Genomic DNA, 20,857 nt, shown 5'->3' on the forward strand with positions numbered 1-20,857 from the left:
TCCGAGCACGGAGCTGCGGGACCAGGAACACGGGCTGGGGGCTGTGGGGCAGCCGGGGCTCAGCGCGGGGCTGTGCCTGACCCCGCCATCCCCGGGCAGGGCCAGCAGTGTCCACTGGCCCCCGTGAGGCTCGGGGTGCCCCAGCCCTGTAAGGTTTGGGGTGCCCAGCTGCCTGTGCTGCTGCGGGCCGTGCTCTCTGGGAGCACCAGTGGGGAGGAGCTGTGTTTGCACTGTGACAGGACGCAAACTGACTCTGGTATACCGTGTGTGATGAAGAGAGGGAGAAGGAGAATAAAGGAATATATGGGAAATGCAGATTGTACGTGAAAAGATTAGGATTCTGTTTTAAGGATTTTGTGAGTTTTGCTGGAAAATACAAGTTATACAGGGAAAGCCATGGGAATTTGCTAAATGTGTGGGAGGGGTTTAAAAAGCATGAGTTTCTGATTGCTCCTCATTGTGACTGTAATTTACTGGGAAGAGATTTGATGACTAGAATGGGAAAGCAAATTAGTTTTGTGAAAAGTAACAAGAGTAAAAAAAAAAAAAAAAAAAAAAGAAGTAACACAGAGTCTGTGTTACTGTCTGTAATATCTTTATGTAAAATGTCTGGTAGGATTTATGCTGAAATGCAGCTGCAGAGATATACGAAGTTTGTTTAGGCAAGCTTTGCAGAAAATATTAAGAGTTTACTCCACCCTCAGGAGTTAAGCTGTTGCAATATGTAGATGATTTGCTGTTATCGGGGGAGCAGAAAGAGGTGGTTGAGGAGAAAGTCAGATATTTGGGACACCTTCTGACTGAGGGGTTGCAGTGTGTTGGTCCAGAAGGAGTGCAGGGGATTTTTGCCCCAGACTGACAAGGAGTTGCGGAAATTTTTGGAGTTGGTGGGGGACTGCGGAGCTTGGATCGAGGATTTTTCTGTTGTGGCTAGACCTTTGTGTAACTTTTTAACCCAGAGCGGTCCTGGTGTTGTGATGTGGACACCAGAAGTGGAGCTGTGCTTTGGAAAATTGAGGGATGGATTAGTTGGTGCTCTGGTCTTGGCTCTTCTGGATGCAGAAAAGGAATTTCAACTACATGTGGGTGTTGAGCTGGGTCATGCTAAAGGAATTTTCATGTAAGAGAATAAGGAACACAGAGGCCTGTCGCCTGTTTTTCTGAGTTGTTAACCCAGCGGCCAGAGGCTGGCTCCATTGTCTGCAGAAACTGTGACCACAGCTCTGATAGGGGCTGACAAGGGGAGGGTATGTGATTGTAAAAAGTTTAGCATCAGATTAAAGCTTTGTTAACTGAGAGAGCCTCTATGTGGATGACGAGTGCTCGATTATTACAATATGAATCTTGTTTAATGGAACAGGAGGATTTAGAATTTAAAAATAGGAAAATTTTAATCCAGCCTCCTGTTTGAATGGCCCCGAAGAAAGGGGGAGACAGGAGGAAAGCCATGATTGTTATAGATCTCCAGACTAGAGCTAGGGAAGATTTGAGAGATAATCCCTGGCCTGAGGGAGAATGTGTTCCTCGATGTGTCGTCAAGAGTAATAAACGGAAGCGTTTTACAGGATACTCTATCGTGAATGGCAAACAATTAAAGGAAGGGGGGAGGTTACCGCCCCCCTGGTCAGCCCAGACAGCTGAGCTGTATGCGCTGATAAGAGCCTGTGAGTTATACCGGGATAAGACAGTGAATGTTTTTACTGAGTCTAAATATGCTTATGGGGTGATACATGCATTTGGGAAACTGTGGGAAGAATGAGGTTTGTTGAATTCTAGGGGAAAGACGTTAGCCCATGAAGACTTGGTCTCTCGCCTATTGGAGGTGGTGAGTTTGCCAAAAAGGGTGGCAGTGGTCCACATTAAGGGGCATCAGGCAGGGTGCTTGGGGGGGGGGCAATGGGAGGCCGATTGGCTGGTGGGAAGGCTCGGAGAGCTGCATTGTTGCCAGAGGTCTCTGGGATCCTCCCCTTGCGCCCGGTGGCTGCACCGCTGCCAGAGAGGCTGTCTTTCCCACCAGAGGAACTCGAGATAATTAGGGGGAGTGGGGCAGAGGAAAGAGGAAACGATTGGTTTACAAGGGATGGGAGGCAGTGGATCCCAAAAGCTCTGGCCTTACAATTGTTAAAACAACTTCATGAAAGGAGTCATTGGGGCTCTCGAGGGCTGGCAGAAGCCTTCCTAAAAATGTATGCTGCTGTGGGTCTTTTTAGCTTGGCAAAACGAGCTATTGAGGGTTGCTTGACTTGTGCTAAAACAAATAACAAGGTTACAAAGAAACTTGCCAGGGGAGGGAGGCCATGGGTTGTACGTCCCTTCCAGAGATGTCAGGTGGATTTTACTGAAATGCCCCGAGTGGCAAGGTTTAAATACCTTCTGGTAATAGTATGTCAATTAACAGGCTGGCCAGAAGCATTTCCTACTGTTTCAGCAACTACAGGATCAGTTGTTAAAGTATTTCTGGAACAAATAATTCCAAGATATGGAATTGTGGAAGCAATAGACTCAGATAGGGAACTCATTTTACAGGAAAAATTCTTCAAGGAGTTATGGCTGCTTTAGGGATACAATGGAACCTGCACACCCCCTGGCACCCCCAAAGTTCGGGTCGGGTTGAAAGAATGAATGGAGAAATAAAGAAACACCTTCTGAAGCTGGTGATAGAAACCAAGATGCCGTGGGTACGGCTCCTGCCCCTGGCTTTGGCAAGAATAAGGGCCAGACCCAGGGAAGATATTCAATTATCTCCCTTTGAGTTAATGTTTGGAATTCCTTATCCTTGCAACTCTCAGCCTAGTGGGGGGATAGAGGTAAGTGATGTGTATTTGAAACATTATGTGTCTCGGGTACTGTCTCTTGTGAAATCTCTTCGACAGGAGGCTCAGCTGGCACAGACCTTGCCTTTGGACTTTGCTGTTCACAACATCCAGCCAGGAGATTGGGTCCTAGTTAAGGAGTATAAAGAAGCACCACTGGTGGTGAAGTGGCGTGGAGCTTTCCAGGTGTTGCTGACCACAGAAACAGCCGTCAAGACAGCTGAACATGGGTGGACCCATCACACTCGGGTCAAGGTCTCTAAGGCCCCAGAGATTTGGACATCTCAGCTGGAGGAGAAGGATGGGAAGCCGCGACTGACACTCCGCAGGGGCGGACTGGAGCAGTAGCAAGTGCGTCGACATCGAGGGAAGCCTCGTGTGCCTACCCACGGACTGCCTGCTGAAATAAGTTTGTGTGGGCATCCCACCTCTCGGATCTCCAGTCACTGGGGGGCCAGCCCTTTGCTGTCACTGTTTTCCTTTGTATTAAGCTGTTTCTGTGCCTTCACTCACCACAGGTGCAGAAGACAACGTGAAAGTAAAAATTAGGTTAAGGAATTACATAACCCAGTTAGAATGTTTCTCTTAGTGATCTTACCTTTATACTGTCAGTTAGGATGGGGCCAGGAATGGGAAAATAAGTTTTAAACCTTAGGAGAAGAAGTAGCAAAAACCTTTAACCTTAGCAATTGCTGGGTCTGTGAGGGGCCAGGAGGATCTGAAAACTGGCCATGGGTGGCCAGCCCAGTCGAACCTAAATGGTGGGTTAGTACCCTGAGTGAAGTCCATAATGGAACAGGATTCTGGGATGAAGAAGGAAGTCCATGGCGGCTTCATTCTTCTGAAAGAGGCACTTATTGTCTAAATAGAACAGGAAGCATATACGTGGGGAAAAGTGTTTGTAACTGGACTTTATCTTTAAGTTTAGATTGTTGGACCCCCAAATGCCTTCCTTATGATTGTTCCAGATATCAGGGCAGATAGAATCAAACTCATGTTAAGCTCTCAAATGGTAGCTGGGTAAAGTGTTCCTACCATGCTTACCAGAAAGATTTGGAAGGCTGTAAAGCAGTGGAGAGGGATAAGTTTTTTGACTCCTTATTTTTAAGCTGCCCCTGAGATAATTCCACAAGTAGGACACATGTTGTTCGTGACTATCAGTGGAAGTGGCAACACAGGAATGGAACTTGAACTCTTTTTAGCAGGTTCTGGTCCCAATCTAATAAAACAGATCTGGGATGTAACTGCAGCTGGAAACCTCATGTGGGAGCATGGAAGTGCAAATACTGTGATTCTTATTCTTGGGAGACCACTAGGCCCAGGAAGCAAGCTGTATTTTGACCCCCCAGTAGATAATGAAAATTGGCAAGGTCCCTTTGCCAATGGGACGTGGGCTTTAAAAGGGCATTACTGGATTTGTGGCCAATATGCCTATCACAGGTTACCCCCAAACTGGTCAGGAATATGTTATGTGGAGTATATCAAACCTCTGCTCTTTCTGCTACCACAAGTTCAGGGAAACCAGTTAGGAATCAAGGTATATGATGATCTAATCAGGGAAAAGCGGTCAATTGATGTATCCTTGGCTGGGGGGAGCACTCAAAAGTGGGGTAATGATAAGTGACCACCTGAACAAATTGTACAACACTATGGCCCAGCCACTTGGAATCCTAGTGAATTAATATTAGGTGCCAGAGAACCCATTTATAATTTAAATTGGATAATTAGGTTACAAGCTGTCTTTGAAATAGTAAGTAACCAGACAGCTACAGCTCTTGACCTTCTTGCTGACCAATCTACTCAGATGAGAAATGCAATATTTCAACACCGAATGGTATTAGACTACTTAATAGCAGAAGAAGGGGGCGTGTGTGGCAAATTAAATGACTCAAACTGCTGTTTGCAAATAGATGACAATGAAAGGGTGGTGAAACAAATAGCAAAAGGAATAAGAAAGTTAGCTCATGTACGGGAATGGGACATGTTTTCATGGCTACCTGGTGGACTGTGGGTTAAATAACTGCTTTTTTTCCTCTTATGTGCTGTAGCAACGCTAATCTTTTTACCATGCATGATCCCTTGCTTAATACAACTTATTCAACATGTGATCAAGGGGATGCAGGTTATAGCCATGCCTACTGACCCAGAGATGGCTACAAAAGGACAGAAATTGATGTCATTGCAAATAATTGCAAAACCAAAAAAGGACACAAGAACAAGAAATTAAGACAATGATAGCTAAAGTTTGTAAAGACAATTACTAAAAATAAAAGAGGAGGGATTGAGAGGAATGTTACATTTGTCTTTACAAACAAATTGTAGATCTGTTGGTAGGTAAAGTTAGCACCTAGAGATAACAGAAACAATGGGAGGGATTACACTGATTGATAAATGGAAAAAGAGATTTGCCTTTACAAACAAACTGTAGGTTTGCTGGTAAATAAAATTGGGTAACAGAAGATGAAAGAAGCAACGGGGAGGGGGAAAACTGAATTCTACAAGAATTAAAAATTAAAAGGGAGGGTTATACATTAGAGGGGAATGTCAGGTGTCAGGCGTTCCGGGAAGTCTGTGCCTCTCGAGTACCTCAGCCAATGGGGAAAGAGAGAGGGAAAAGCGGCCGGGAAATTAGGATAAAAAGGGAGGCTGCGTCCTCCAAAAATTCGAGAGATCCCAGGGGAATGCCCCATGGCCTCTCCCTTTATTCGAATAAAGCAAAAAGGACTCCTCTGTCTCCTTTTTGGACATAAACCTCTGGTGTTTGTGGATTAATTTCCCTTACAAAACCAATAAACCGTTCCCCTGTGTCAGATCCAGAGGCCTCTTTAACATCTCCAGAGATGGCAACTCCACCGCCTCCCTGGCCAACCTGTTCCTAGGCCTGAACACCTGAACAGTGACAAATAATTTTCTTCTAAAATGTAACCTGAATTTCCTCTCTCAGTGTGAGGCCAGTTCCTCTGGTGCAGGCCCAGCAGGAGAGAGTGGCCCCACCTCAGAGCACACTCCTGTCAGGGAGCTGGGAGAGCCCTGAGGCCCCTCCTGAGCCTCTGCTCCAGACTGAACAAACGCAGCTCCCTCAGCTGCTCCTCACGGGACATTCCTCAACCCTTCCTGAGCCTTGCTGCCCTTCTCTGGACACACTGCAGCCCCTCCGTGTCATTTTTCAAAGGAGGGGCCCAGAGCTGGACGCAGCACTCGAGGTGTGGCCTCAGCACTGCCCAGCTCCTGCTGCCCACACTGCTGCTGATCCAGCCCAGTGCCATCGGCCTCTTGCCCCCTGGGCACACTTTGGCTCACGCTGAGGTGGCTGCTGACCTGCAGGATGTGGCACTTGGCCCTGTGCAACCTGACGCCGCTCTCCTGGGCCCGTGGATCGAGTCTGTCCCAGTGTCACTGCAGAGCTTCCCGTCCTCCAGCAGATCCACACTCCCACCAATGGGAGTCTGAGAATTTACTGAGGCTGCTCTCAGTTCCCACATCCAGATCATCGATTAAGGTGTTAACCAGGACCAGCCCCAAAACTGAGCCCTGGGAACACATTTCAATGCAGCTCAGTTTGCAGACTCTGCAGCTGGAGGCTGCAATGCCCCCACAGCAGAAAGAGCTGCCAACCCGTGGCATTGGCCACACACATGGGTGCAGGAAAAACCCTTTTACTAGGGGAATGTGGCTGACAGAACCGAGCTTTCAGGCACACACTCCTTTTCTCTAATGACCCTGAACACAATAAATAGTATTTCAACTTCCAGTTCTTTGCAATACTGGATCCTCAGACCATCAGAGCTTCATCAGCCTCTCTCACCCTTTTGCACCTTCTCCCCACTCAAGCTGATGAGCAGCTTTTATAAGAAAAAATGCATTTCTGCTGCTAATAAGGTAAGCCAGTTTGTAAATGCAACTTACCCTGTCAAAAACCAGCTACTGCCTTTTTCTTTCAGAGGTGAGTCAGAAAATTATAGATTTAAAAACATTGTCAGGATAAATTATGATTTGTCCTCAGGAAACAATAACAAGAAAAAAAGAAAATAATTACAAATAAAGAAACTTTAATTAGCAGGTAATACAGAACAGAACAGTCCAGTCAGTGGCAGAACACCACAGTATTTACGGAACTGTAAATACTGTAAAAACTGTAAGTACAGCAGCAGCAGCGCCTGGAGGCATCGAATGCAAGAGCTTATCCTACAGCTGGAAAGTTGCTGAAGTCTGTGACATTCCACTGTAAATAAAGGTATTATTAAAAATTACAAATTGTCCTGTAATGACCTTGATGACTTCCTGTGCAGCAGCTCCTGCAAAAGAGAAAAAAAAACCAAAAGGCAATTAGCAGGTCATATTTAAACAACAGGCAAATAATGTTTCTATCTAGAAGTCCATACACTGGAATTATTTCAGGAGTGCCTGATAAATCTCCTAGGAGGCAAAACTACCTTTCAGTACTTCACACTATAAAAGATCAGAAAGCCGCTACTTTAAAAGTTAGCTTTGCATACACTTTCTCTCCATGTGCATACACACAGAATAAAAATGGGTGAGCGGACACATCCATGCAAGTTGTGACCTCTCTCATCTGAGAAGCTGAGTTTAAAAAAAAATCATGTAAAACTTAACTGCAACATAAACTGGAGGGTCACTTCAGTGTAATCCCTCTGAATTTTCCTGTAGTAGGAAACATTGCGTAATTTCTTCAGAAATTAGCTTTATGAATTTTTCAAAATAATGATACATACCAACTTTTTTAATCAGAAAAAAAATCCCACATAAGCAGAATATATAATACATAATTATCTTCAGCACTGCATGCAGCCAAATAATGTTAACTGATATATCAATTCTGAGCACCATTTTATTTCTAAGTTTGAACAGTTGATATAATGAGATTGTTTTTGAGGTTTATTTTACTGATTATAACCCTTGCTGCACCCACTTACTCTGTATGTACTGTAGGGAGGTCACATTTGGAGAATGAAGGGGAGGATTGTGCCCTAATGCCATCTGTGACTGCAGCCTGTGATTGCAGCCCAGAGGAATTAAGGAGCAGGGTTCTGGCTGGGTAGGCTGCTGTTTGTGTCACCCTTACCTCCCATGAAGGCAGCAACAGCGTGAGGCTCGGCAGCTCCGTAGCGACAACTGCACAGGAAAGGAACAGTCACAACATGCCTGGCAGTTTTACCAACACAGCCACCCCCCAAAAACAGCACTTACAACTCGTGCACATAATCATCTTTCACCATTACAGACAGCCCATGTTCTTGGAGGAAACCAGTAAGGCATGATTTTAGCTTTCCAATATCATCTTCCACCTGGTAGTTGTAGACACCTGGAAAATAAATCAGCTGTTTCATCACACAACTGTAACCCCACAGTCAAAGCTTACGGGTAAGGTTTCTAAGCCCATCAATGTCATATTAGTACTAGACTAATAATAACTGAATATTCTGTTGATGCTTCTCACGATAGACAAATTACTGGATAGCTGAACTGATTCATAATCCACACAAGCTATCAAGGATACTAAGTCAGATAAATTCCTTAAGTTCCCAAAGAGAAAAAACTCTCATTTTAATTTTCACATTCGTAAAGCTGTATTACCACAACCACAACTAATGTATTTGCAGTTTATAACTTGAACTACAGTAACTATTGGATCTTTTTATTTCTTTTGATGATGTGAAGTAACTGGTATCAACATACCTGGGTATCTGCCATGCTGCTTGTAAAACCTATTGACAGCCCTCAGCATCAAGTACAACACTATTTCACTGTCTGGGTTATCCATATGGGAAACTGAAAACAGCAAGAGAACTGGTTAGCTAGTGCAGATGAAATGGAAAAAGCAACGTTTTGAATTCCCTGAAAACAAATCTGCAGTAAAAAGAAACCTTAATGAGTACAGCCAGTGATAGAACCTTAATCACACAACTCTCAGGTACACAATTTTGTCTCCAAAGTTTATGACAAAACAGTATTATACGTATTTAATATAAACTACTCAGTGAAGAAACTCACATTTCAATTCTGGCAGCTGCTTTAATTTAAATGGGTTACCCTTAGTTATAATTTTAGGATTTGAAACATATGCATTAAGTATTATTTGTAATGACTGTAATTATAAAACAGGTCTTATCCCTTAGCACACAGCTCAATAGTCTTTGTAAATATTAACTGCTACTTATATTCCACTGCACATTACAAACTAATTCAAGGAGTTTTCACTGGAATGATAAATATTACAAGATGCATGTATACACAAGATATATACATATTTTGTCCAAAATATTCAGAGGACTTGTTTAAGCTAATTTCAACAAACTTTGATAGATAAGTATTTCTGCCCTTTTTTTTATTTATGCAGGTTCAAAAAGGAAAAAAGGCAATATAAAAACCAAAATCAATATTAAGTAACTAGTCTGTTAGTTCATATCTTAAAGAATAAGCTGAAAAAGCACCTTTTCAGCTCTGTCTGATACAGAAAAAAGAAGTTTGAAGAAAAAAGTGTTTTATATAGAGTACTAAAAGTAAAATCCACAAGAGAACAAAAGCTGCAACACACATCAATCTGTAAGATCATTTTTGAAATTTCAAAATCAAATTCAATTAAACATTCTAGACCTCAATCTCCATACTTGTAGTTGAGAACCATAAGCCTTACAACAAGAATTTATTTAAATCCACCGAAGACATTGTGACATTCCAAATGATGAAACTGCATAATACAACAGAACATGTAGCTTACATTTCCTTTTCCTCACCAGCATTCCAAGCTGGAAATGCAGTGATGTTTGTGGCCAGCAGCAGTACTTACTGATTGTGTCCTTGCTGCAGGAGTTGGGGCTGTGCTCCTCAGCCAGGGACCGGCAGCGCACCACGCGCAGGAAAGCGGCGTTGCTGCCTGCGGACAGGGAGACAACGGCCCATCAGCGCCACCACCCGCTGCGGCTGTGCCACACCCCGTGTGACACGGGAAGGGCTACACCTAACAGCACTGCACTGAACACTCCCCTGCTTCTTCTCTTGCAGGAATAAAAACCTGCTTAACTACCTTTAGCTCTGTGGTCAGGAGAGTTTTAGTTTTGTGCTCATGTGGAATCTCCACTATCTGCGAGGTTAATGTAACAGTGACACCAGAGCAATTAATCAGTCACAGCCACAATGTTTCCCTCTTCCAGGCTGCAAATTAACATGATTCTTCCAGTCTTCCACTACATCTCACACTGCCTCACATGTTCTCAATATTTTAACAGCACAGCCATGAGCTGGAAAAGGTTGTTTTCCAGTATCATTGCTAGGAACCAACCCAGGGTGCAGCTACAACCCAGCACTGAAAAAGGAGCAACTGGGAGGTTCCCCAACACTTTACCAGTTCAGGGCAGCACACTCTGCTGTATGTTTACAAGGGAGTTCCAGCTGTGAGGAGCCTCAGCCAGGCTGCTGCTGGACACCTGTAACATCCAGGACAGACACAGCCTGACGTGTCATCAGCTGGGTTACAGCTTTTCAGACCACCTCAAGTCTCCAGAGCCCACACTTTGAAACCAGTACCCCCAGCATGGGCAAGAGTTCTCAGGTAGTCATCACACAGAGCAGAGGGCAGCTGCTCCCTATTGTTTGGAGTGAAAAAAATACAGAATTTTAAAGCCAATCTTTACAGACTCACTCCTGAGAAATGCTGAACTTCTGCTACTTCTCCTAAAAATGAGGGATGCAAATCACTTCGTACTTACTTGAAAAATTCAAATATTGACTTACTGCTTAGTAACTACATGACCATTCAGAAGTGTTTGATTATTTGATTATGTGCCTAAACCCAGAAGAGAATCCAAGCATACTCACAGAACAATTTCAATTCTCTCTCTGAAATAGACTCAGGTGCCTAAAAGAGAGAATATACTCATTCCAGTACACATAATGGTCAGAGAATTCCTGCTGTCACATATATATTAATATATTTATTGTGAAATAACTAGTTACTAATGTACCAAAAAAAGGTCTTAAATTGTAAATAGCATATGCCTGTATGCATTTTGCTTTTATATGATCAAACCAAATTGATTTAAATAAAGCAGATACTTCACAGATACTTCCTTCATTAGAAGAACAGCCATAGGTTTGCACTCACCTTGCCCAGGGACTGTAACAATTTAGCAGCATGGTTCCCCACAGCAGCAATATCCTTCTTTGCTTTTTCACGGTATCTGGTAATAATGAAGAAGTAAATAATTACAGCAGAAAGCCATCAACTCTACACTGAAGGCTATCTTTTTTTTGTTGTTGCTTTACATTGTAAAGACAGCATACAAGCCACATGAATGGAAGTGAGCTCTGTCAAGGAGTTGTCTACTTACACATTTTGTAGTTTGATGAATTTACTGGAGTCTGCCATCATATCAGGAATGGTGCCCCGGACAGGCAAGCTTCCTTGCCCTTCATTTGCCACAAATTCCTTTAAAGCTCGAACCAAAATCCAGAAGGAAGATGACTACAAATGCACATGAGACAGTCGTGTACACAGATGTTACTTACAATGCTTTTTCTACATTGAAGTCTTACCCTTAACTACTCATACCTGCTCTGTGAGTTTTAGGCAGCAATCATCATTAAAAAGCTCTTCAATGCCTCTTGGAACCTATGAAAATAAATAAATTTGTTTTGTAATTCCCTGACTTTTGATTTCCTGAATTATCTCAACACTCACAACATAGGTGAACCAACTCCAGGTGACCTCAGAGTTTCATGACAAATCTCCTCTGAATCCAACAGCCAGTGCTGCTCAGACACATTTCAAACAGCAGCCCTGCCCAAGAGCAAGGCAATGCTTCTGAGCAAGATCAATGTCACAAACAAAACCTCACCTGACTTTCACCTTTGACAGGAAGATTTAAAAAACTGCTCCAGCAACCATCCCAACTGCCCACCCTGCCTGCTGGGGCAGAGCAGCCGAATGGCTGGGGAAGGGGAATAGGGCTACAAAAGTCACTTTTAGTCAGAATCCTTAACTGCTGCAAGTCAGTCTGGCACATAAACTCAAATAAATGTTAATATCCTGGGCCATGTCTTGTAGTGGCTTGGAAAGCAGCAGTAAATTTTACCTGCTGCTTTCTTGGGAGACTTAACATGACCATCCAAACAAGGATCAGCTCAGTTCAAAACAACAGAACATAATCTAGGAAGAATCACAGAATATGCTTTTGCCCCATGCAGCCTTTGCAGTTTACCCCAGATGAAAAACTAAAGAAATCAGAGCTCAAATTAAAACCATGAGTTACTATGTCAGGATTATTTAAGAAACAAGGAAAACATCACTTTTAATGCTTTTAAGCTTAACCAGTTTATGAAGGGAATTTTTTACTAAGTTTCTCCAAGAGAAAAGAAGTTAATTTATTGTATCAGGAGCCCCATGCAGCCCTTCATTTCTACAGAGAGTAACTACTAAGCCCATGGCTTCAACACAGCACAATTTCAGTAATTGCTCTCAGTCCCTCTCCCAGCAGTGTATTTAAATCAGCATCAGCTACACCACTCACTCCTAAAGCCTTGCAGTTGTACTCAGCACTTCACAGAGTTTTTTACAGACTCAACTGTAACAGTCAGACAAGAACTCACTGATGCACTCTGGTTGCTGACTCATTCTAGACTTGAATTCAAGTCTGCAGGAGGGAAATGCAGATTTCTTACAAGAGCAAGGGAGTAAGAGAATTTCTGTAAGCTGCATTGCCAGCTAGTCTAGGTCTATTTAACTTATTAAACTACACAATTTTAATTCTAACATTGTACTAATCCTGTTTTAGCTAAATACAAATGTTACTAATGGAATTTCTGTCCTAAAACTGAATAATATATTCTGAGAAAATGAGGCAGTTGAAATTACTTCAGTTTTATCACAGAAATGTTTATTTTACCTCTGTACGATTTAATGCTGTGTTCACATTTTTTATAGCTTCTTCAAAGTTCTCCTCATCTTCTGGGGTCCCATTTTCATTCTTTAAGATACCTTTTTGAAAAAAAAAAATTAAAATGCACAACTGTTTGAATTACATCTCATCATGTCTTACCAATAGAGCATACTGGCTTTGGATATTTTCGTGGCATAACAGCTACCAAAAAAAAAAAAAAAAAAAAAAAGAAAAATGAATCACAAGAAAAAAGATCAGATGTAATTATAAAGCTAACTTCATCTAAATTCTGCATATGATTCATTTTCCTGTGATGTTAAGCAAAAGCAACCTAGCACAAAAGCACAAGTTTATTTCTGTAAGGAGATAATCAAGTTTCATAAGCACTAAATTAACAAGTCTCCTTCTCATGCTAGTCGTGTTTAGCTGGGATTTTTCATCAAATTTGGCAAACACTTATGCATCCACAGAGCAAGCCAGCCCAAGAAAGTGCCTCCACTAAAATCTGACATTAACAAAGGTAATTACTATGGATCAGATCTATTCCCTATCACAGACTGGGGTTAAGGACCACTCCAAATTTGCACACAGGTCACCTTCAAGTGTGGAAATACCAAAAATTCAGTCAATGGTGTTTTTCTACAATCATTTAAGACAATGCATATAGATCTTAAAAATGACACATGATCTTAAGCACCCTGAAAAGGTACTGGACTGAAAGCACTGCACAAATGAAGTCAATCACACACCAGTTACAGGGCAGTCAGTGCTACAGAACCTGGCCATGCAGAGCTGAAGGACTACAAGTCTCTGATGGGTCAATGAACACACCAAATATTTGCAGAATAACAATTCCAGTGTCAAAAGACATTTGCTTTCCTCTTTATCAATTTTAAGCAGAATTTTCTCTTAAGGCCTTTGCTTCCACCCAAATCAAAACACACTCTGGATCTTAGGATAAAACACTGACAACAAACATTTATAAGCAAGTGTAGCATCTTAAAATTCACCTGTACAAAACAATCATTTAGCAGAAGAATCATACAGTATATACCAACAGATCTTTCATAAATTAAACCTGAGAGAATTTGGGATTACTTTTCAGATGCCAACTTGTATCTAGTTCTGCCAGTAGGAATAAGGGACCCCTGGGACATGGATTACCTTGCCGAATCAGTTCTTTGAAGGCTTCTTTCTCTTTGTAACTCTTAGGCAACTGTTCACTTTTCTAAATTTAAAAAACACAAAGAGATTTTTGTTTTTAAAATACCTACTACTAAAAGGTAACTGTGCTCAGACTGCTGAACTCCAGGAGTTTGTCACTGCTTACATATTTACTTGCACTTCAATTAGTAATCTTTTTTTTTTTATGATTCCACCTTCATTTTTTAATGTTACACACTGCCAAAATAATTAACTGCTTCAGAAAAGACAGACCAATAATAGTAATAATACAGTTTTGCAACATACCTCATTGAACCATTTTGTGAGATACTTGGCTACAATCACAATCCATGGAGTGTGGCTATGGTCCTGGAATTGAATAGTGGAGAAATCTTTGTCACATTGAGAAAAGATAAAAAACAGGAATCAAATTAAAAACCTATTTACAATGTAAACTCCAAATATCCCTTGCACTACTCTAAAGATACAGGACATGTTCCAGATTCTGACTCAGCCATAATTTTTTTAACTATTATAAAATAAATTGTCAAATTATTATTAATTTTAAAAAAGTGAGCCAAGTTCTCCAATATTTTCCTGGAGTGGAACTCAAGCTATGCAGAAACATCCACAGTGTAAAGCTCTGCAGCAGTAGGTAACCATAAAAATAACAAATTCCAAAAGAGGGTGTGAGGGAGTATTCAATCTAACAAAAGATCAAGCTGTCCAATAATACTCGCTGCTTCCCAAGACCTGCACCTGCTTAATATTTAAAGAGACTGGAACATTGGGGCAGAGGCAAAAACAGTTCCTCATGACTGGTTCTAGAGTTGGCTCTGTTCATATGGGACTTGGCACCAGAGTCATCTGCCAAGGGCCATTTTCACAGAATCCCTGTGCTGTGTCTGTACCTGTGCTGGGGAACACAGTGCAAACCACATACCAACCTTTTTGTCCATATGCTCCAAGTCATAATCCTGAACATGCTCTGTCAGTTCTGGAAATGGTTTGTCCAGTCTCAGATCTTCTAACATATTGTCAGGGTGAGATTCAACAACTGTGAAAAAATGACACAATGCATTTCCCAGCTTTATGTCTGGCCATTAGAACAGAGCTACACAAACACAGGACCACCTGCTACTTTCACTGCTTGATTTTCAAAGTAAGTATTCTGTGTAAGTCACCCATAACATCAGGATAACCCCCAATTTTACTATTTGTTGCAGCTCATAATCCCAATGCATTCCTCAAAGAATGCAAACTACCTAGGACTTAACAAATACTAAATGTATCACAAGGTGAAAAAAGACAAATAAAAAACCCCAAAGTGACATAAGTTACTGAAGCTTTAAACCTTCCAGAGAAGTCTTGATTTCAGTAAACCCTCTAACCTGTATGTTCTTTAATCACAACTCTCATGTAACCAACCAGTCCATAAGTCCTGCATATCAACAGAGGAGTGTTGGAATTCCAGAGAACTTCAGCCAGGCGCAGCAATGTGCTGTAAGGAAAAACATACTTTTTTCACATCTGCAGAAGACACCAGTTATCTATAAAGATAACTCCTACACCAGTTACTTATGAAAGAGTTCTCTCAAAAAACTTCTCTAATATCATCATGATCCTAAGCACATAAGGTGATTAATTTCATACAGCAATTTACAGTGAGTTGGAAAAATATCCATCCATTATGTCCATTATGTCTCATTCCACCCTCCCAAATGCTCCAAGTATCAAATAAAAAGCTTCAATGAGTTGTGAGACAGAGAACTGAAGAATGAGACACATGTTTTGCAGTGTCCTAACTTTCAGAAGAGGTAGTTCCCATCAGAGGTACAAAAAGGTCTCTATAGAAACTGCCATCACTGGCTGTAATTCTCCTCCACAAGGACACAGTTCTGCCCTGCTTTTCTACAAGGAAGTATACACACACATATATAAACCTGCTTTTACAACTGAATGAAAACAGGTAATTCAACCTTAAGTAATTCTTACCTTTCTGGCAGTTGTGTTGCAACCACCAAGTTAAACCGATTAAAAAAGGAAGGGTCGTTGTCTAAAAGCTTTTCCGGACTCTAAATAGGGGGGAAAATGTATGTCAGGGAACACTGAAAATTTCTGAGTACAGAGCAAATCTGCTGAATCTAAAGTGTTAAGTGAAAGTCATAAAATTAAGATGAAGTTACAAAATAATGCTTGAAACAATTGAAAAAATTCTTTGTGTGAAATACATACAAATGATTTAACTTAAGATCAATTCGTCAAATGCTGTTTTATCCTGAATCTATTAAAACTGCAACAACACAAAGCAACACAGAGCTGTTACTTCACTTTTTTATCACACTATAACACACACATAGTACTGATTTAGGAATACAAACCTCTTCAACAAAGTTTCCAGAAACATCACTATTCAATTCCTGCAAGAGCTCCATGGCACTCTGGGCACGATTCTGTTTCAGAGCAATCAAAATGAAATGTAGTTTACACATTATATCAGTACTACATAATGGCACGTGCTAACAGTGCAAACCAACCAAGCAACAACAACAAAACAACCTCAGGAAACACCTCACAACAAAGCTCATTATAAGCTAAGGCTCCTTACTCCAAGCCTTGCTCATCTGAAGGAAAAATACATCCTGTAATAGCAGGCACTTAGTTTGAGAGCATGCAATACTGTTTCAAAAAGACAAATTGTGAGATGGCTATTTCCTAATTTCCAGTTTCATTACAGAGTTTCCAGGAGTTATCTATGCCTCTCATACTCCCTGTTTTTGTCATTTTTCCCCCCTCATTCACCTCTCTACTCCTAACTTTACTCCTTCAACTACAACTACCTTATCCTTCCACAGATTTTAATTATAAGCTCATAATTTTTTTCCTATTCAATTTCACCACAACTGAGTTTATCTTCTCACTTACAAGCACCTAAAAAGTAAACATGGGGAATTCTGTTAAAGAGGAAGCAGACTTTAACCTATACACACAAGCCTTTAGCATTATTCATAATACCATGTTAAAATATTCAATATTTCTATGCTTTCAATACATGTAAACTGACATTTATTATTTCCTTACCTGACCAATATGGCTTTTTTGTAGAAAGAAACTGAAAAGGAGACAAGAGAGAGTTACATGTGAACTTTTATTCTGAAGAAAAAACAGCACTGAAGTTACATTTTGTTCTGCAGAATATGTTGCTGACTCTCATACACAACAAACCCTTAAATATGCTTTTTCCCCACCACTGTTATATTTTCCTCAGAAACTGTTTCTTCATAAAGATTTTCAATGCCCAAACCATAAATCTGAAATATAACATGCAAAACTTGTCTGGAAGACAGGATCATGCTGCTGGTTCTTTCTCATCAGGCTAATCAAAGACTCACTAGCACTGATTTCCTCACATAATGGAATATCCTTCCCCCTCACATAACCCCTGTAGATATCTATGGGTACTGCAACAGAATGTGATCAAGAATTAGTAGGCAAATCATTCTTACAGGATTTGCAAACAGTTTTTTACCCTTTTCCCTGCTGCACAGAGCTGTTCAAAGCCATGAAGGGTAATAAATGTCTAGCAGCCACATGACCAGAATTCGGGAAAACATATTCAACTACATTGAAATACAAGCACTGCCATAGCTCAAGACTACATCAAACAAGTTAATTTTCAATATTTTTATACTGAATAGAGCATTGTCCTTATAAACTTGACAATGAAGCAAACAGACCTGTAAAGCCCAAACTTAGCAACTAAAATAATTTAGCAGCTAATATCAAAATGACCATGCACGCTGTCTGTCACCAATCTCCAAACCCACAGAAGACTTGGAGAAACACAGAGAGAATTTTAAAAGAATTTTGCAGGACTTCTTAGCAAATATAGAGATCGAACTACCTATGAAACTCTGTCACTTGCCAATTTGTAACTGAAATCAGTAAAAAGCCTACTTATTTCCAACATCTTCTCCAGAGACTCGATTCCCATCGACAATTGTAAACGCACCAATACCTTTGGGAGGAAAAAGCCTTCTATGAATAACTTGGTATCATCAAGCTATCAGACACATCACAAAGAAGAGACAGAAGAAATATCTACTGACCTGGCAGGACCAAGTTTTTGAGTATTTCAGTTCCTGTTGCTGTTGCATTTATCACACAAACATGGGCAGATTCCAGTGCTTCTTGGCCATGGTCACCCCACAGCCTATTGGGAAGGAAACCAAAATACAACAAAGTTATTTAACTTCTGACTGCAAAGTCAATATAAACAAACAAAACAAAACACACACACAAAAAAAGACAAATAGTGGACTGGTGTGCTACTGTGCATTCACTGCTGAGGACCTAAATAGCACTAACCAAAATAAGCATCCTTAAGGGAATTTACTGTGAAAACTCTGAGACTTTCCAAAGAGCAGTTTCCCTGACACTTCATTTTCTCCAACCTTACACCATATGCATGCACACCCTCTTTCTCTTGGAACATACTTCAACTTTTTAAAAAGCATCATGTGTTAAAACAGTCCTTGCCCAAACTTTGTCCTAATGCCAAACATTCTCTTTTTCCTAACTTTTATTATAAACAATAGCATTTTATGTATATATATTTTTTAAAATTTCTCATACAAGGCACTGAAACACACAGGAGACAGAAATCAGTCTTGATTCTATCTGGTACCTCAGACCTCTAGAAAACAGCACCGAGGCTGAGACCAGGCTGAGACAGCCCTGGGTCACACATCCTGCTGATTTCACTGGGGTGGTAACTCACAGAATTTTCAGGGTTAGAAGAGACCTTTGGAGGTCACCCAGTCCAAGCCCTGCCCAGGCAGGGTGACCTGGAACAGGTGACACAGGAGCTTGTTCAGGTAGGTTTGGAATGTCCCAGAGAGGGAGAATCCACAGCCTCCCTGGGCATCTCCTCCAGGGCTCTGCCCCCTCCAGGAAAACAAGTTCTTCCTCATATGGAGATGAAACTTATTGCGTTTTAGTTTATGGCCACTGCTCCTTGTCCCGCTGCTGGGCACCACCCTCTGACACCCACTTCGGTGATACTTCCATGCATTGATGAGATCCCCTCTCAGTGTTCTCTGCTCTGGGCTAACCAGGTCCAGCTCCCAGTCTCTCTTCACCACAGATGCTCCAGACCCCAAACCCTCTCTGTGCCCTCCACAGGACCCTCTCCAGTGGCTCCTTGTCTTTCCTGTACTGAGGAGCCCAGGACTCTGCACTTCTTACCTCTACAAAGCTGTGGAGAAAACAGCAGAGTGGTATCACCACTGCTGAGCCCTTCACTCACACATATCCATCCATGAGGAAACTTAACAGCCACACTGCAGACAGACACCCCTGACTGGTGCTGGTACCCTCCCCTGGTAACTCGGATCTTTTCTGCCATTTCACAGAGCCCCAGGTTGGGTCAGGCTGGAGGGGCCCAGGGGCTGCTGTGGTGGCAGCTCCCTGCTCCAGCAGGGCCATCCCAGAGCACAGGGCACAGCACAGTGTCCATGTGGCTCTGGAATATCCCCAGGAGGAGACTGCACAGCCTCTCTGCACACTCTGCTCAGGGCTGGGCACGGCCCAGGGCACAAGTTGTGCCTCCTGTGCAGGGGCAGTTCCTGGGCTCAGCCTGCCCTGGCTCTGGTGCCATTGCTGGGCCCGGAGCAGAGCTCGGCTCCATCTTTTCGACACAGCCTCCTTTACATATTCAGATATATACAGAGAGATACAAACATAATACAAGCATATGGAACAAACATATTTATGTATTTATACATTATACACTTATACAACAAGCACTTTACAAATAACTTATGTATCTTATATAAAAACATACATGAGGACCTACTTAGATACATATATATCTATATCTGTGTATCTCTATCCCCCTTTACGTATATACTTATGTATGAATACATATCTATGTTTCTAGTAACGTATACAGTTTATTTATTGCATATATACTGTCCGAGTGCCGGCGCAGCCCTCACGGCCCCGCCGCTCGGACACGGCTCCTGCTCCCCGCGGTTCCGCCGGGCCCGGCGCGGCCCCGGGGCCTGTCCCTGGTGCGGCGCCGAACGCGCCCGTGCCCGCCGCTGGAGGCGCGGCCCCGCTCCCCGCCGGGCCGGTGCCGGTGTGGGTGCCGGTCCGTGCCCGCCCCGGTACCTGAGCTGGCGGTCGTAGCGCTGCTCCTTGAGGCCGGCCCGGCCCGGCCGCGCCATGGCCGCTGCTCCAGCGCGCAGGCGCGGGGCCGCTCCCGCCCTGCCCCGCCTGCCCTGAGGGGCGGCCCCGTCCTGGGAGCGGCCGGTCCTCCCTCAGCCCTGCCGCTGCTGGAGTCGAGACCGGCGGGGTCGGCAGCGCCCGGAGTTCTCCGTTATAAATGAGAAACAAAAGTCTCGATATTTAGCAAAATATAATGGCTTTATTTTATATAGACAGAGCAAGCAGTGCTGGGGAAAACGTGAGGGGTCACCGCCCGCTTCATGCTTCCACAGGCCTTGGTTTGCAGCTCCCTTTTTATAGTATGGTTTTCCTTGTAGTAATCAATAATTGTTATTGTTTTGTTGTAGTAATTCTGCAAGGTAAGCAGTAGTGGTCAAAGAAACTTCCAAAATTCCGTGGGACAGCTCTTGTGATAATTGGTCATGTAACCATCTGGTCTGGATAGATAAAAAACAGGAGAAGTAGGAAGTCTGCTCTTAGCAGATAGTTTGTGATTGATTACACAAAGGCAGGAAATCTGATTCTGCAAAAAACCTTTCAGACTATGGAAACCCCCTTTTTTTCATTATTTTACAAACTGGTATACAATATTCAATATACAAAATTCACAACAGAGGTATCTAAACAGAATGGGTTTAATCATAAATTTCCCTTTATCTAGGTCTGTCTTCTTTTCCTATTTTAAGTATTCTGGTTTATACAAACGCCAGAACTTCATTTAGCCCTCATAATGGCCACAATCGCAGTAAACCT

General features: G+C 42.3%; 1 protein-coding gene across 1 annotated transcript; it reads right to left on the reverse strand.

Moving 5' to 3' along the window:
* Nucleotides 1-6,845: 6,845 nt before the first annotated feature.
* On the reverse strand, nt 6,846-20,152 carry NAE1 (NEDD8 activating enzyme E1 subunit 1). The gene is made up of 20 exons (XM_079315947.1): nt 20,048-20,152; nt 17,983-18,086; nt 17,831-17,891; nt 16,955-16,985; nt 16,255-16,326; nt 15,869-15,948; nt 15,265-15,374; nt 14,821-14,930; nt 14,180-14,242; nt 13,874-13,937; nt 12,716-12,807; nt 11,383-11,442; nt 11,162-11,295; nt 10,936-11,011; nt 10,650-10,689; nt 9,622-9,708; nt 8,511-8,603; nt 8,022-8,136; nt 7,897-7,946; nt 6,846-7,108 (listed from the first exon to the last, which is right to left on the reverse strand). Exons 1-20 carry the CDS (start codon nt 20,101-20,103, stop codon nt 6,999-7,001), a joined length of 1,608 nt encoding a protein of 535 aa, XP_079172073.1. The 5' UTR covers nt 20,104-20,152; the 3' UTR covers nt 6,846-6,998.
* Nucleotides 20,153-20,857: the final 705 nt, after the last annotated feature.

The sequence above is a fragment of the Erithacus rubecula genome (genome assembly GCF_903797595.1).
Source record: "Erithacus rubecula genome assembly, chromosome: 12".
NCBI classification, from domain to species: domain Eukaryota; kingdom Metazoa; phylum Chordata; class Aves; order Passeriformes; family Muscicapidae; genus Erithacus; species Erithacus rubecula.

Bases quoted from the DNA above. Each gene is read 5' to 3' on its own strand.
- NAE1 (XM_079315947.1), bottom strand. From the start codon at position 20,103: ATGGCGCGGCCGGGCCGGGCCGGCCTCAAGGAGCAGCGCTACGACCGC. The intron at 11,443-12,715 runs GTAAAATAAACA...TTATTTTCATAG, and splicing joins CAGCATTAAATCGTACAGAG to GTTCCAAGAGGCATTGAAGA. The intron at 7,947-8,021 runs GTAAGTGCTGTT...TTTCCTGTGCAG, and splicing joins GATGATTATGTGCACGAGTT to TTGTCGCTACGGAGCTGCCG.